This window comes from Danio rerio, chromosome 18, assembly GCF_049306965.1.
Source record: "Danio rerio strain Tuebingen ecotype United States chromosome 18, GRCz12tu, whole genome shotgun sequence".
In the NCBI taxonomy this organism is placed as follows: domain Eukaryota; kingdom Metazoa; phylum Chordata; class Actinopteri; order Cypriniformes; family Danionidae; genus Danio; species Danio rerio.
The window spans coordinates 38749083-38766318 of record NC_133193.1 but is presented as its reverse complement, the minus strand read 5'-3'; the positions used below and the strand labels follow the sequence as shown (position 1 = coordinate 38766318).

The 17236-nt window shown below is 35.2% G+C and overlaps 3 protein-coding genes across 5 annotated transcripts in view; 2 read left to right on the top strand and 1 right to left on the bottom strand.

The window, feature by feature from the left end:
• ppp1r13l (protein phosphatase 1, regulatory subunit 13 like) overlaps positions 1-3066 on the bottom strand; it is a 55953-nt gene extending 52887 nt beyond the window's left edge. For 2 of the 3 annotated variants that reach the window (XM_005173644.6, XM_005173643.6), the window contains exon 1: positions 2916-3000. The gene's annotated coding sequence lies outside the window, so the exon portion shown is untranslated. 3 annotated transcript variants of the gene reach the window in all.
• A 379-nt stretch (positions 3067-3445) lies between these two features.
• opa3 (outer mitochondrial membrane lipid metabolism regulator OPA3) lies at positions 3446-7315 on the top strand. The gene is made up of 2 exons (NM_001080166.1): positions 3446-3609; positions 6222-7315. Exons 1-2 carry the CDS (start codon positions 3468-3470, stop codon positions 6551-6553), a joined length of 474 nt encoding a protein of 157 aa, NP_001073635.1. The 5' UTR covers positions 3446-3467; the 3' UTR covers positions 6554-7315.
• Positions 7316-8393: 1078 nt separating this feature from the next.
• Positions 8394-17236, top strand: part of hnrnpul1 (heterogeneous nuclear ribonucleoprotein U-like 1) — a 30136-nt gene continuing 21293 nt past the window's right edge. The window contains 4 exon segments of the mRNA NM_213271.1: positions 8394-8458; positions 12853-13048; positions 13142-13306; positions 16288-16504. Of these exon segments, the coding sequence (NP_998436.1) occupies positions 12889-13048; positions 13142-13306; positions 16288-16504 (542 nt within the window). The 5' untranslated portion in view covers positions 8394-8458; positions 12853-12888.

Genomic DNA, 17236 nt, shown 5'->3' with positions numbered 1-17236 from the left:
TTGGCCCACAGGCCCTTGTTTGGGCATCTCTGATCTAGGGGGTCGATTTCAGATAAAGCCTACTAGCTTAATCTTGTTGGTAATTCATTAAAAAAAAAAAAAAAAAAGACAGACCAATCACAACCTACACAAGTGACAACATTTCTATGTGAAATTCATTCATCAGCACGTTGTGGTGAAATAGCTGCTGTCAGACTGGCACCATGTGGTATTAAAACAGCCCAACCCAAGCTGCATTTAGACAACAACAGTTCTCCAGACAGTCAAAAGAATCGTTCAAGCAACGATGACTCTTCAGTCATCATTTTCTCACCCTTGTGTCATTCCAAAACCTGACTAACTTTCATCTGTGGAAATAAAAATAGCTTATGAAAGATAATGTATTTGCTTAAGTCAGTTGACTTTCACTGCACTGAAAACACAAATCTTCTTTTGAGTCCGACAGAAGAATGTAAGTCAGGGGAGATTTGAAGATACAATAAGATATAGTGAACCACCACCTGTAAGTCTAAGTGAGCATTCATGACGTGTCTCAGACATTACGCCATCTCATGGCATTGAAACCAACCAAAGCTATCATTCTAGAGACAACAAGAGTGTTTCATAGTCTAGTTGATAAGAACAGTCATTCAAACCGTATGTAACAGATCTGGAACTCATGCAGGTCCTTGCCAAAAGGTGCAATAGTAACCGGCTAAAGAAGTTCTTTAGAAAATTACAAAAAAAAAGAAATGCACGCCTAAAAAGATAAAGACTAGGATTTGATGAACTCTACCCTAATGCACACCTAAAAATGTGGGTGGAAACATCCTGTGACAGAATTAAAATGGAGAGTTCATTAAAAAAAAAATAATAATAATAATATTTTATATATAATAAGATGGATAGCTAGACAGACAGGCAGACAGACAGAGTCAAATTATCTCTAAAATCAAGACATTTTATCAGATTTAGATGAACAAAAAAATTAGGAGTGTCAGGTAAATTTTAGACACTGACGGCCATCCGAGAACATTGTGACTAAAACCTGTTAGTCACCCATGATTCCATGGGTGGGTATTAATAATCCTAACACTCAGTCTGACCTATGATACTGGCCACTTCTGCTTTTCTAAGGGATGTTTGTTTATGTGCAGCCCTGTGTAGAGGACACTCTGAACAGTCTCGAATAACATTTGCTTCTGGAATCTCTCAGGTCTTTAAAATTACAAGCTTAACATTCTTTGTGAATCACACAAGTTTCCCAGCATCCAACCTGACCCAGTTTAACCTTTGAAGACTGAACAGCAGTGCACACAAATACAGGCTGGAAAGTGATTGAACCAACATGCAAATATTCATGTTTACAGTGTAAAGTGCAAAAGGAGAAATAATGGAATGGAACAAGTTGTAGCAGGACAGGAACAGACAAATATGTAGCTCAGCTGGCTCTGACAGCATTTAGTGAGAACTGTACAGTGGAACTGGACCCGTTCCCAATGTTTTCAAAAAAATGACATGAAGGTACTCATTATGGACCGGTTACCAAAGAATGTATAAAACCACAATGCTAAACAAAAGATGCAGTACGTGGGGTGTGTTCAACTCTACATGTTTAATATATTATTGACACTTTAAACTAATTTTAAGATTAGAAAATGACTAAATAATCTAAACAAAAAAAAGTAAACAATATATTTTATTTTATATTTGATATATCAGGCTTTTATGGCATTTTTGAAACTATTGTTGCACTGAATGACATATTACTGCAATGTAAAATCATAGTAAAATGCATGATAGGCATCAGGATTTCAATGTAAAAAAATACACAAATAATAAAAAAGATAATTAAGTGCCAAGTGTCTGTAAATATTCATCTTAAAATTATTAGGGGTAAAGTTGGTGTTATATTTGCACATTCATACTTTCACCTTAATAACATTTCAGAAAAGTATTCTTTGCATATTGTAAATAGGGAAAACATATTTATCAGCCAATGACTCTCAAAGTATAACATTGTTGGCATGCAGTTAATTAATTGGTACTAATGTTCATTTGACGTCATAATTACATGCGATTTCAGACTGAATATTCAAATAGTGTGATAAACAATATAGACACAGTGTCACAAGATCTCACTTTGTGCTAATACTGTAGTACATCACAATTATTATTTTTTTTTAATTCTGCTTTAGTATTTCATTAAACGCCAAAGTCTGAAAGTATGGATAAAAAATATAAAGTTGTATAAATATAAATCTTTATGTAATTCCTAAATTTTAGAGCTGAAGAAAGTATGTAGATTTTGTACAAAAGGTTTAAAGCAAAGTTCATTATTTCATGTACAGGCTTTTTACATCAAGTAGGATGGAGTAGGCTTGATGATCAAAAAGTTTAGACCTCATGCATTTCTAGTATCCAAATTAGTAACACTGCTTACAAACATCTGTTAAAAAAGCCACAGTCATTCATCATGATGACGGGTCTTACAGTATATGCAGAAGGCTTTGTGTACATTGTATTAAAATCCTGAGCACAATATTTTACAAAGTTACCATATCACTAAATAAATAAAGGCTCGGATAAGCCTTGGTCTAATTTTAAGACTTGATTCAGGTTGTATAATGAATAATATATCGTTCAGAGAACAACTCAATGGGATCTGCCTTCAAAAGCTTCTGCGTGCGTTTTCAAGACATCTGATTCCCATTAAAGTGCCACTGGCTCCTCCTCGTCCACTTCACACACAAAGGCGCCTTAAAACTATAACAATGTTACACATTTTTAAAGTAAAACTGAGAAAAAGTGTGTGTTCAAAAGCTGACATAACGGGAACAAACAAGTCTACTGTACAATCCACGTCGCCTTCACAATGTACAGTAAATCTCCGAGCTGAACTCTCAAAAGCACAATAACATGAAAGATTCCTGTACCTTGAACAGCTGCGATAGTAGTCAAATTGTCGTGCAGTGAAGTCCTAAAACTTAGTCCCGCCGAGCATGGATGCGTTACATGACTGTCTGGAAAACTTTTCTACGGTGTTCAACCCTTGCTTGTGAACTTCTGAGAAATTCAGTCCAGCCCACCGCTTCTGAAATCCGACCCAGGTGTTAGAGACGCACAGCTGGCGCAGGTAAACAACGAGAGACAATGGCCAAAGAAAGACAGATTTCGTTTGTTTATTTGGTTTAATATTTTTTATTATTGATTTTAGATTTTGGGGGAAATTAACTGTAAAAATACATCATAAACGTCCGTACATCTAAGCGACTTAACAAATAGAGGAGCAAACTTGGCTAAAATAAACTAAAAGTTAATATTTGTTTACTAATGTCTTTAATAATAATAATAATACCGAACACTAAAATACTAATACATTTATAAATCTTATTAATATTAATTTTACGTCATTACATTACGTATAAGCATCGCCCACATGACGTCCTTATCATCCCGCCTTCCCAGATGACGCATTTTCCGCCAAGATGGTTGTCGGTGCCTTTCCGATTGCAAAGCTGCTCTATCTGGGCGTGCGACAATTGAGCAAACCAGTGGCTAATAGGATAAAAGCGGGCGCGCGGAGAAGTGAATTCTTTAAAAACTATATTTGCCTTCCTCCGGCTCAAGGTAAGCTAATATTTGCCTGTTCGTGAAAAACGATGAAATGATGTCAGGCAAATGCTAAGGGTGTATGTGGGTGTGGACATAGCTACACGCAGCCAATGGACGCTTGTCTACTTCTACCTTATAGCCAATCACGGCTGCTGCGCTATTTTTATTGGGTCTTTTTAGTGACAGACTATCGAAGAGACAAATGAGGTAACGGAGGAAAGTTTCCTTTTGACAAATGAGATTGGAGCTTGATACAAGAGGGCGGGACTGATCTGTCATTGAGAGCAGAGAGGGTACACACGACTCACGAGTAGAAAAAAAGTGCCTTTACAGCTAGTTCTTAAATTGGTTATAATACAATAATAATTTATTAACATAATATTTTTACTGTAATTAATTCGATTGTATATGTTAATGTTTCATACATTAGCCTACTCTCTTTAATATACTTTTACTCTAGTCAATTTAAGAAGACTTTTTATGATCATAAACATTAAAATGCAAGTTTAGATTAACTGAACGTGCCTCTTTTTCCTGGTTTGCTAAATATGTTTAATATAGTTGCATAAAAAACAATGTGATCATACAGTACTGTTATATATAAATAAGAGCTATATAACAAATCTATCAGTTAATTTATACATATTCATTTTCTTTTCGGCTTAGTCCCTTTATTAATCTGGGGTCGCCACAGCAGAATGAACTGCCAACTTACCCAGCATATGTTTTACGCAGCAGATGCCCTTCCAGCTGCAACCCATCACTGGGAAACATCCACACATACTCATTCACACAATTTAGCTTTCCCAATTCGCCTATACCTCTTGTCTTTGGACTTGTGGGGTAAACTGGAGCACCCGGATAAAACATACGCAAACAAAGGGAGAAAATGCAAACTCCACACTGAAACTCCAACGGATGCTGTTGAGGCTTGAATTTGCAACCTTGCTGTTAGGCTTATGTTCTACCCACTTTGCCACTTTGCTCCCCTACATGTATACAATTAATTAGTATTAATATAATGAATTGTTATGTTCTTTTATTTTTAATATTGTTTGTTTTCATATATTAGTCATTTTTTTAACGAATCACTTGTAATTTTTTATATTGTTTTAGTGTTTATTATAATAATACATAATAGGGCTGCACAATATTTCATTTCAGCATCGACATCACAATGTGATCATTCGCAAGTATATACAATGTTGAGTCTGGATTGTAATTGATAATTTTGCTAGTGTTATTTGAGGCCTGCGACTGTGTGAGGGTTTCAAAAGCATACGAAAATGTACCGTTTGTATCTTTGACAAATTAATAGCGATTAATTTTATCGAATTGTTTATAAAACGAAGACTTGTAATTTCTTATATTGTTTTAATGTTTAATGTATAATAATAAATAGTAATATATATATATATATATATATATATATATATATATATATATATATATATATATATATATATATATATATACACACACACACGCACGCACGCACGCACACACACACACACACACACACACACACACACACACACACACACATGTGTATATGTAATATATATATATATATATATATATATATATATATTATATATATATATATATATATATATATATATATATATATATATATATATATATATATATATATATTACAGTTTATTGAGAGTGAAGGAGGTTTATTTCAATATTGTATTCTATTTTTATTATTTTAATGTGATACTTTTATACACTTTTTAATAATATTTGTAAATATTACGTTTATGTAAATGTTTAGTTAATTTTATTATGAAGCTAATCTGTATTTTTTTTATATCATTTAAAACTCTTTTTAATATAGACTACTGGTTAAAAGTTTGGGGTCAGTTTTATTATTTTTTCATGTTTTTTGTTTGTTTATTTTTTTAAGAAAATGATTCTGTTCAACAAGGGGGCATTTATTAAATGTATGTAGTATTAAATTCTTATTTATATTATATTGTATGTAGTTTCAAATTAAATTAATACTCAAATCAATATTGCTTTTTACTATTACCATTAATAATGATATTAATAATATTAAAAATAATTATGTTTGATTTTAGAGTGATTTCTGAAGGATCATGTGACTCTGAAGACTGGAGTAATGAAGTCGAAAATTCATCTCCAAAATCACTGGAATAAATTATGAAATTAAATTATAAACTACTTTTAATTTTGCAATTTGTACTGTATTTTAGATTAAATAAATGCAGCATTGGTGATCAGGAAAAGCTCATTTTAAAACATTTAAAAATCCTAATCACACCAAACTTGTTTAAATGTTTAAATATGTGTTGTTGTGCAATGCAATCTCTCTTGTATATGTAATTTCTATTTAACAATACATAATCTCTTTTTCACATTTTAAATATGATAAACTACTATGCCTAATTTATAAGGCAGTCCTTTTACACACCATATTAATTTTAATATCACTGTAGTCTCTTCTTTTTTATTACCATAGTTTCATACACTCTTTTAAATACAACATTTATAAATATTATAGTGTAGTAGTCTTATCCTTTTCATGGGAGGCCTTCATACCTCTTAAACAACCATGTCAAGTCACTAAAAAGATCTGTCATGTTTTTTTCTCTCAACAGCATATCACTGGATCGAGATGAGAACAAAGATGAGAATTATGGGTTTCCGCGGCTCCACCATCAAACCCCTGAATGAAGACGCGGCTGCAGAGCTTGGAGCCGAGCTGCTCGGCGAAGCCATCATTTTTGTCATCGGTGGAGGCTGCATGGTGCTCGAGTACAGCCGTCAGGCTGCAAACTCCAGACGAAAAGAAGAAGAGCTCGCACAATCCATAACCAGCCTGCAGACGCAACTAGGAGAGCTGGCCCTCACCACAGAGACACTGGATGCCCAGATCAGAGAGGTTAACAGACTTCTGTTGTCTCTTCCAGCAGCCCCAAGTTCCAAATAACTGTGTGCATCACTGAATTAGGCCCTTTCTGAGGAGGATAAACAGACTTGTTAATAGGGACTGCCATCAGTTGTGGTGCAGCACTGCCATATACACGCATACAAAGTCTTGCTTAAAGGGATAGTTCACTCCAAAAATTAAAATTTTTACTCACTTTTTACTTTGTTGTACTGCTGTTGAACACAAAGGAAGACATTTTGAAGGCAGTAACCGCTGGCTTCCATAGTATTTTTTTGTTTCTTTTTAGGTTTCCAACATTCTTCAAAAAATCTTAATTCGTGTTCAAAGTAAGCAACAATCACTTAAAGGCGATTACATTTTAAAAAGCTGCTTGTTCAAACTACTTATTTAAAAGGTTAAAAGGAGCTGAATCAACACAATTCTGGAGTATTTTTGGGATAACTTAATTGTTTTAAAAAAATAAAGTTCAACCAACTTAAATTTGTAAAACAATTAAGTCAATCGATTCATGTGTAATTGGTAAGTAAAATAAGTTCATTTTTGGATGAACTATAGCTTTAAGTCTTCTTACACACACACTGTTATAAAAATAGAAAGAAAAAGAAAATAAGTAATACGGTTGTGTATGATGAACGTTGGCCATTAGGACGACATACTATCATTACTCATTACTGATTGGCTGAATGATCGTGTTATCAATCTTTTTTGATGACATTGTTAAACCATTGCATATGTTTGACTACTCATTGTTCTGCACTGTTCAGTTTGAATGTTATTTTATAACATTTCAGTGATTTTTTTTTTTTTTTTTTTCCAAAATAAATTGCCACAATTTACAGAGAGTGATCTTTAGTTTGAGCTTAAATGTAATAAGATTTTGAAGCTGGGCATATTGATGATCTGAACATCCGCTTTGTGAATACTTGAATGACAATATTCGTATGATAAATATGGATGTGTCACGCAGCATAAGAAACAGAGAGCTTATCTCACTGTGTGTGCTATCAGAAAATCCCCATTGCATTAAAAGACTGCTGTGTTTAATATGGCACGTGTATATGGGTGTATATGTATCATTGTAAAATAAAAAGTAAAATATTCTTGATTATATTAAAATTGTGAAAACAGTTTGTTGTTGTGATTATTTTTTCAACAAAAAGTTTTTGAAACACATTTATTTAAACTTAAAAAGGTCTGATATAGGCATGTGACGATGATTGTGTTCAAGGTATACCGCTGTTTTATAGGAAAACAGTATCTCCAGCAGAAAAAGATCCAAAGATGCTGTTTTAAATTGTAAAGAAATCTTTGTCTTTGAAGACAGCAGAAGTCAATGATTCATTTGAATCATTTAGCCTGATATGTTTACTGCTCCACAATATTTAAAATGTTTCTCAAAATGAAATATACTGTGTTTAAACTGAAAAAAGCTATAGTTTTTTTACCCTTACATTTAAAAAGGATGTATTTTAAATTGTACGTAGTGTATGTGTGTGAATGTGAGAGTGTATGGATGTTTCCCAGTACTGGGTTGCAGCAGGTAAGGCATCTTCTGTGTAAAACATGCAGGATGAGTTGGTGGTTCATTCTGCTGTGGTGTCCCCTGATGAATAAAGGGACTAGCCGAAGCAAAATGAACAAATGAATGAATTTTCATATAATTATTTTCTAATTACGTTGGCTAAAAAAACCTCCTCATTTAAATCCTACGATTAAATAATACAGAAATAGACTTAAATTCAACTGTAAACCATAGGCCTGCGTTGAGGGCAAAGACTGTTGAGAGTGTCGAAGGTCCATCCAGTAGGAGGCAGCACTCAAACACTATGAACAATATTCAGTGTGTCTCCTGCTGCCCCGACTAGAAGCCCGCGAGGTTGTAATTCTGTGTTTGTTTACATTACACAAATAGGCTCCTTCAATTGAACAATAGCCTTTTCTCTGGTAGGTCCATTGCACATTTTACTACCATTTTAGAGTTTGCATTAGGTTACAATAATAATATTAATGCATGTTCCGTTACGTTTACCCAGTTAGCTAAAATAACGTGTTCCCTAGATTGAGAAATCAGACGAATGCATGCCATTTCGCATTAATTCCGATCATAATTTGAATGTATGTCTTTGCTAAATTGCATTAGATGAGATTATTTAACTCTAATGCATGTGATAAGTAATTTAAACAACATGTATGTGCAGGAGATTTAACGTTAGCCAGTTAGCTGTGTGAATGACCCACCCTGCTGAACTCGTGCCTGTTTTAAAAAAATCATAGCTGGTTTCTTCCTGTGCGTTATTATCACGTTTCTTTTGTAACGTTACGTGGTCTAACATGATTCAAGTTAGCAATTAGCTGGTTGAAGATAATAGACTGGGGAACTATAAACAAACCAGCTCCCACTAGAAACATGAAACTGTTTCCAGTTAACAGTCTGAGCTAGTGCAAACTGAAAGACCACGTTGGGTCAGGCTGTTTAGCTGGTTAGCTATTGTAGTCACTGTAGCTAAAACCTAGCTAATGTTCTTATAGGGATTGTTTCATAAATGAAAAACTGCTGTTAATGTACTCACTCTCTGGCCATTCAGTGTTGGTGATTTTTTTTTTTTTTTTCAGTTGAACATTATACAGAAGCTTTAAGCTAAAACCTTTGTCCTTGGAGATTTTTTCGAATTCAATATATATATATATATATATATATATATATATATATATATATATATATATATATATATATATATATATATATATATATATATATATATATTCAATTCAATTCAGCTTTATTTGTATAGCGCTTTTACAATGTAGATTGTGTCAAAGCAGCGTCACATAAATGGTCATAGTAACTGGAACAGTGTGGTTCAGTAACTGGAACAGTGTGGTTCAGGTTTTAGTGTTTAAGTTCAGTTCAGTATATATATAACGTTATACAGGCAAATCAAATCAAAACGGTTTTTACAAAATGCAAAATAAAACTAGCCCGATGAAATCAAAATTCAAAATTTGCCACACTGCCCATTTATAAAATATGTATTCATGTAGGCTGCTATATGTAGGTGTGTGTGTGTGTGTGTGTGCGTGTGTGTGTGTGTATATATATATATTTATATATATAGGTTGAACGATATTGGAAAATATCATATTGCAATATTTTTTATTCTGTGATTATATATTGCAATATGAATGCAATTTCACTTAGATGAGTTGAATAACTATTTCGAAAGAATGTATAATTTTAGATTGATTGTGATATTTCTGCATAGGAGTGCATAAAATATAATAAACAATCTATAAGGATAGATGAATTTAATAAAGAAAAAAATTATATATTTTTTTATTTGTTTAATGAAACGTTTTATTGTTTTGGTTTTAATCATTCTCGCCTGATACTGCGTTTAATTTTTTTTATTTTTCATTTTTTTATTTATTTATTTTTTTATTTTTGCATGAACGAACAGCGTTACCACATATAAAATAATAATGATGATTTTGTGAATACCCATTTCAGGTCCACTATCTCTCCAGTTTCCCCGTGCCTCACAAAAGTGTTTTCTCAGTACCATCATCCTTGTACGTTTTTTATCATTGGTTAAATGTAAATTTATGGGATTGAAATATTTGAAGGTTTTTTTTATATTTCCATATATATCTATTATTTTTTTATATAAATTTAATTGATGCAATATGTCAACCTTTAACTTACAGAATTAAACAAAGTTGTGGCAAGTGAAGTAAATAAAAGCAGCTCAATTTGCTGGAAAATAGGCAACTTGGCAACCCTGATGTTGTTTTAACATTTAGCCTGTTAGGACTATTGTTTAAAAAAAAAAATTAAACAAAATTACAGCCAGCATCTTTGTGTTGCTTTTTTACTTGAATTGTTTACTTGCTACTTCACTCTGACACACTCACACTCAGAGTCATTGCTGAATAACCAGTCAGAGCAAATGACATGATGAAACCGTCAATCTGTGCAAGAATTCAAATATTTTTTGACTTATTACCTTTAATCCACATCTTCTGCACTCTGCTAATAGTGTAGGAAGAAAAAAAATCACTATTCAAGGTTTTGTCTAGATTCTATGTGATGTTGGTTTTACTAATTTGCGAGTTGTCAAAATATAAACAAAAACAAATAACAAATATTTATAATACTAATGCACACAATACAAATAAATCGAACAGTGGTTCATTGGTAATAGGTCCATTTAGAAGTGATAGTCAAGAAATTAAATCAACAAATAAGAAAAGAAATATATGTCTTGTTGTATTGTTAGCATAAAAAGGATAGTAGACCTATAAATCATCCTTTATTCAATCTTACCAATTTTAACCTGAACTAGGGCTGGGCGGTATATGGAATTCTGGGCATTTATCGATATGATTCCCCGACGCGATGCAGGATTATCCAATATCTTTCATATCGGTATAATTTGAGGCCACATGTGCACATTCTGCGCGAAACAGACACTCCAAGGTTGCACGCGTCGCGAGCTCCACTTGCACAAAAAAAGGAAAACATTAGCAAATTAATGATTCACTCACTGAGTCATACAAAAGATTTGTTAAAAATGAACTATACGTTTAGGAATGATCCATCACTACATGTGACATAGAGGAACATGCAGTGCCGGTGTTGTATCGAAATCTTGACTCCCTGAACAAATCCGACTCCCCCTCGTGTGCATGCGCATCACACAGCGCCTGCAGCTGTCACAGCAGTTTATCAGGAACCTTTTATCCATCATTTCCTCCACAGTTGACAGCAATAACGAACATAGAAGCCTTGTGAAATTGACAAGCAGCACCTGAATGTGGGGAAAAGGATTAAAAACGACAAAATGGGATGTATTTATACCGCATTTCGAAAGTAAAACCACCTCGTATTTACTGATTTTAAGTTCAGTATTTATTACAGGACAGTCTTGTTTTTACAATTACGTTATAACAAATTTAGCTTTGCGTTCTGGTCTGTTATTGCATATTGATTTCAATTCTGATTATATTGTAATCATTTTATTTAATCATTTATTTATTGTTTAATTGATTGATTGATTTATTTTAGCCCCTTACCTGGAAGGCGTGATTTGATTTGTGTGAGTGCCTAGTGTACAAACGGTTGGTGGTTTAAACGATTATTAAAACTTAAAAAGTAAACTTAAAAAAACATGCATTTGTCTACCAAACATTTCTTTTTCTACTTTAATATCTCGCTGTTAGCTTCTCTAACAAATAACAATATAATAATGATAATTATAATGATGATAAAAACAGGGAGGGAGACTCCTGTGTTTGAATTATATTTCGCTCAAAAACTGTTTAATAAAGTTTTAATGAAGGCTTTCACTCTCAAGTAATCATTTATGGTAAAATACTGGACATATATCGTATACCGTCGTTCCTCCTAAAAATATAGACAGGATTTTTTTTGCCCATATCGCCAGCCCTACCCTGAAGCATTTTTATATATTAAAACACAAGTTATTTCGACGAATGTGGTTAACCCATAAGTTACTGGTCCTGCTCATTATCAGAATATTTTTTTCCTACTATCAACAGCCAGCAACAGTTTGATCACCCACATTCTTTTATTATACTTTTGTTTGGGTTGAGACCAAGAATGAATATAGGTTTGGAACATAATCAGAAGGAGCAGATATTAACAGAAAGTATAGCCCGAGTGGGCGAGGCAGTGGCGCAGTAGGTAGTGCTGTCGCCTCACAGCAAGAAGGTTGCTGGTTTGAACCTCGGCTCAGTTGATGTTTCTGTGTGGAGTTTGTATGTTCTCCCTGCCTTTGCGTGGGTTTTCTCCTTGTGCTCCGGTTTCCCCTCAGTCCAAAGACATGCGGTACAGGTGAATTGGGTAGGCTAAATTTTTCGTAGTGTATCAGTGTTTGTGTGAATGTGTGTGTGGATGTTTCCCAGAGATGGGTTGTGGCTTGAAGGGCATCCGCTGCCTAAAAAAATTGCTGGATAAGTTGGTGGTTCATTCTGCTGTGGGGACCCCGGATTAATAAAGGGACTAAGCCGAGAAGAAAATGAATGAATGAATAAAGTCCCAGTGAAGTTTCTTTGTGTTAGTATCAACATGTTAGTCTTAAGGTAATCTTTAATTTAGTGTGGTCCAAAACGATGACAAAAATCACATTTAGAAGTTATAAATGTTCAAATCTTTAGGTTTGTCTCTTTTGGCAAAACTAATCAAAAATAGTTTTTTTGCCATCGCCTCATTCTTAAAGTTTCTTATCAAATCTTCTCGCCAATTAAATGCTCTCTATGCAGAAGCGTTTTTTTTAATTTATTTTATAGATAATTAAATTTGACTTCAATTTCGGCAGGACTAGGAGTGAGAGCTCCACACTGTGTCATGCAAGATGAGTTTGGATGTGAAGAAACTGAAAGTGAACGAGCTGAAAGAGGAGCTCCAGAAGCGTGGGTTGGACTCTCGAGGACTGAAAGCAGATCTGGTGGAGCGGCTCCTGGCGGCTCTGGAAGATGAAAAACAGCCCACCTGTGATGAGGAGGCGGAAACAGGTACTCGAGTTTGCATGCTTTATTTGATCCATGCTGAATAGTAGTAGTAGTGATGAACATGCATTTATGACATTGCATGTTTGCATGTGACAGGAGTTGCAGAAGCTGGGAATGATGAACAGTCTGACCAAGAACAGGTGGCTGGTGAGAAAGAGAGCTCTGAGATGGGCACCGATTTTCCTGAAGTCCCTAATGATGAAAGCAAAATAACGTCTGTAGATGAGCAGCCAGCAACAGTTGAGACGGTCAGCAAGGAAGGTAGGTTTGCAGCTGCCATCGTTGAGCTAAATAAATGTAATTATGGTTTTTGAATTTTACTCTAATGGTCAGTCTAAATCATAGGTCGCAAACTCGATTCCTGGAGGGCTGCAGCTCTGCACAGTTTTGTTCCAACTCTAATCAAACACAGCTGATCCAATTAATCAAGGTGTTCAAAGCTACTTGAGACTATAATGCTGCAGTCCCACTAGAGTTTGTGCGGGCAAATTTCTGTTGTAAGGCGCTGCTAAAAGGGGCGGGATAAGGCAAGATGATTAGACATAAAAAAAAATGCAAGCGATTGGTCCATAGTGGTCATGTTTTGATTTTCGATTAATCTCTCTGAAACATGTGATGTGATTTCGCACGTCAGAGTTCACCAAGCTTGAACTTTCCAACGCAGTGAAATGTGAAAGTTGACACACAAGCTTGCGTTTCCGGTCTGACGCATTCATGTGCGTATGAATGGAATTCTATGGGGAGGAAAGTGCAGCATGACTGCAGCTTTAAGCAGGTATGAGTTAAAGGTGGTTGGAGCTAAACTGTGCAGAGCTCAGTTCCTGGCCCTCCAGGAATTAAAGGGCACCTATGGTGAAAAATCTACTTTTCATGCTGTTTGGTCATACATGTGTGTAAGTATAGTGTATATACTGTCATATTAGGGTGAAATAAACACATCCAGTCCTTTTTTTTTTTTTTTATTTAACAACATAAAAACGGTGGACCAATTGGAGCGGTTTTCAGACCGACCGCAACTTTACATAGGAGTGCGGTCCCCCCGCCCACCAATATTGATTGACAGCTGTGCGCATTAACATGTCTCCGTAGTAATGCATAAAATCATATCGACAAGACAGGACGAGCGCAAAGCAACCGGGAATAAAAGGTCTGTTCAGTTTGCTAGGATCATCAATCATCATCAGACATGATCAAGACTGAGTTTCACAAGTTTAACATGTTTTAAAACGTGTGCACGTGTAATGAAGTACAGCGATTCACTTCAGATTCACTTCATCAGCACAGCCCCGTGTCTCTCTCACTGTCTCTCTGTGTGTGTGTGTGTGTGTGTGTGTGTGTGTGTGTGTGTGGTTGTGTGTTTGTGTGTGTGTGTGTGTGTGTGTGTGTGTGTGTGTCTACGCTATGTATGTGTGTGCGTGTGTCTCTCTGCTTGTCTACACTATGTATGTGTGTGTGTGTGTGTGTGTGTGTGTGTGTGTGTCTGCGTTACTTGTCTGTGCTATGTATGTGTGTGTGTGTCTGCGCTACTTGTCTGTGCTGTGTGTGTGTCTGCCTGTGTGTCTACGCTATGTATGTGCGTGTGTGTCTGCGCTACGTGTCTGTGCGTGTGTGCGTGAACTCATTGTTGCAACTCCACAAAAAATGCATCAAATACTAATCGGTAAAGCTCTTACTGTAGTATTTCTCACAAACCTTACGCGAGATCTGCTTTCTGAGGCAGCCGAGGGCGGCGATTGAGGCATGTTGCTGACAGGCACGTGGGATCGGTGGGCGGGGATGACTCGCCTTAAAGGCTCAGTGCAAAAAAACAGCAATAACCTTTTCCCAGCTATAATACAGACATTTTAAACAGCTATAATAAATACTCTGATGGGTGTTTTGAGCTGAAACTTTACAGACACATTCTGGGGACACAAAAGAATTATGCGCCCTTTAAGTTTGAGACCACTGCTGTAAATGAATGATTTTGATTGACTAGAAGATACTAAAATCATTTCATGCACAGGTAGTTCCAGTCAGTTTTGATCACAGTTAAACCTAAGAACTAACCGTAGTAACTCTGTAACAGTTTCTATAGCATTTATTGATCTTTGATATCAAGGACAACATGTGCTTTACCAGGGAGCTGATTGAGATTCAACCAACTCAACAATATGCTCAATTATATTAGATAAAAGGTAGCTAACATGTTTCTATGAGCTATTAGTTATGACCATGTCATTTACATTACACACACACACACACACACACACACACAATCGCTCTCGCATGACAGCTCTTCTCTCTGTCTGCCTGTGACTTACTTATCTGTAAATATAACTGGGTAATGTGCGTTATTCATATAATATATACAATCTTTGTGTTACTAGAACATTTACTTTATTCCTCTCTCAATTAAACAGCCAATTAACTTGATGTATTTTAGAAGAAAATACATGAATATGCTATACATTTAGCAGATATGGAGTCTCATAACCCTTGCACATGCATAAAACAGGCTCTGAAATACTCATACGCCGCTTTGTAAGTGAAAAATGAGATTTAAAAATAAACTTGATTGGAAAATGTGCTTACACAGACTCTGACCCAGGCGTACACACATTTTAGAGTTTTGCTGAGGGACTGACAGCAGATGAAGCAAATAAAACATTTTTTTTGGCTTAAATATTGATGCAGTTGAACCTGTTGCTCATAGATCCACGTTTTCATGAATACAAACCACTTTAAATCATTATCAGTCCTAATAACTAATACAGTGTTTTTTTTTTGCGATAATTGTTTTATTAAAAATGCTGAAACGTTAAAATGAAAATAAATGCTTGGAATTACTTTTCAGCTTCAATTTTCAATGTTGTAGGGAGGCTAATTATTTATGGCATGTGTTATGACTGGCTTCTTTGCCAGTTTATATTACAAGTGTGTTGTGACATGCTTTATTGATATTTTATTATAAATTCTGTAACCTACTTGTTAAAAAAATGTCAAATGATCCATTTAGAACAAACCATTTGTACCCTTATGGAAAATTAAGTTACATTTCTTTTTCTAAAGGTGTCTGATGTGCAACTGCTACACTCAGAGAAGCTGTCAATCACTTATAGCATTAATGGGATAGCATTTGTTGATGATGTTTTGCCTTGATTTAAGTTCTTTTAATTAATCTTAAGTCCCACACTAAGAGTTCTAAGCCCCCCATTGGTCTATGAGACCCTGCTTAATTTTAAATATCACTTGTTTTACAGAACATGAGGTGGCTCCAGTGAAGCTAAAAAGTGAAAATGATATAAAGACAGAGGAGCAGGAGCAGAGACCTGAAGCCAGCAGTGAACGGGAAGCTCTGGAAAGCCAGCAGACTGAAGAGTGCAAGACTGAACCAGACAGACATTCACATCATGGCCACAAGAGGCGCTATGATGAGGCCCACGGTAACAGCCATTATGATCACCGTGAAGACAAGAGGTGAATTTTACACAAGACTTATACTTTCTCTTAACACTCAATCTGTATTTTTCGGCAGCCAAATATTTTTGGTTTTAATTTAGCCAGTCTCTGCTGTGGCATATTGCAATAATTTTGGAGTACAAAATGTGTACAATGGAGCAGAGATGGGCCATCAGACATCCTTTACCGGGCTAGCAGGTCCGGGGCCACACAGTAATGGCCGAACATCCAACGATTCTGTGATGTTTCCAGCATTAAGTAGGAAATAATTGTCGACAGGCTGTTGTATTTTTAGAAAACAATGCACACATAAGGTAGTCTTGGCCATTACACCTCAGATGTGGATTATTTTCGAATTATTCAATGAACTGTTTGTCCAGGTTTTTATTACTAAACAGCTTCTTTGTAGGGCTGCACGATAACTCGAAATGAAATCAAAGTTGTAATTCAGAAAAGCTGCAGTAGTTACTAATTTCTCGCGGCTGCCATTTTAAAAGCGAAATCGAAGCTGCGGTGTGAAAAAACCCGGAAGTATTGATTGGAGGCGCATAGGAACCTTGTGTACCTAGCTGTATATCTTATCAGTGAAGAGAAAGTGACATAAATTTATGATTTCACTGCCTTCTGAGGGACATGAAGGTCCGTTTTCAATGGAAAGCGATATCAGACATTATTTTTTAGCTAAGTTAAATGGCACTAGTTAGCCAACCATTTATCAAACTCTAGTTAATGAACTGATTTTTTTCACTG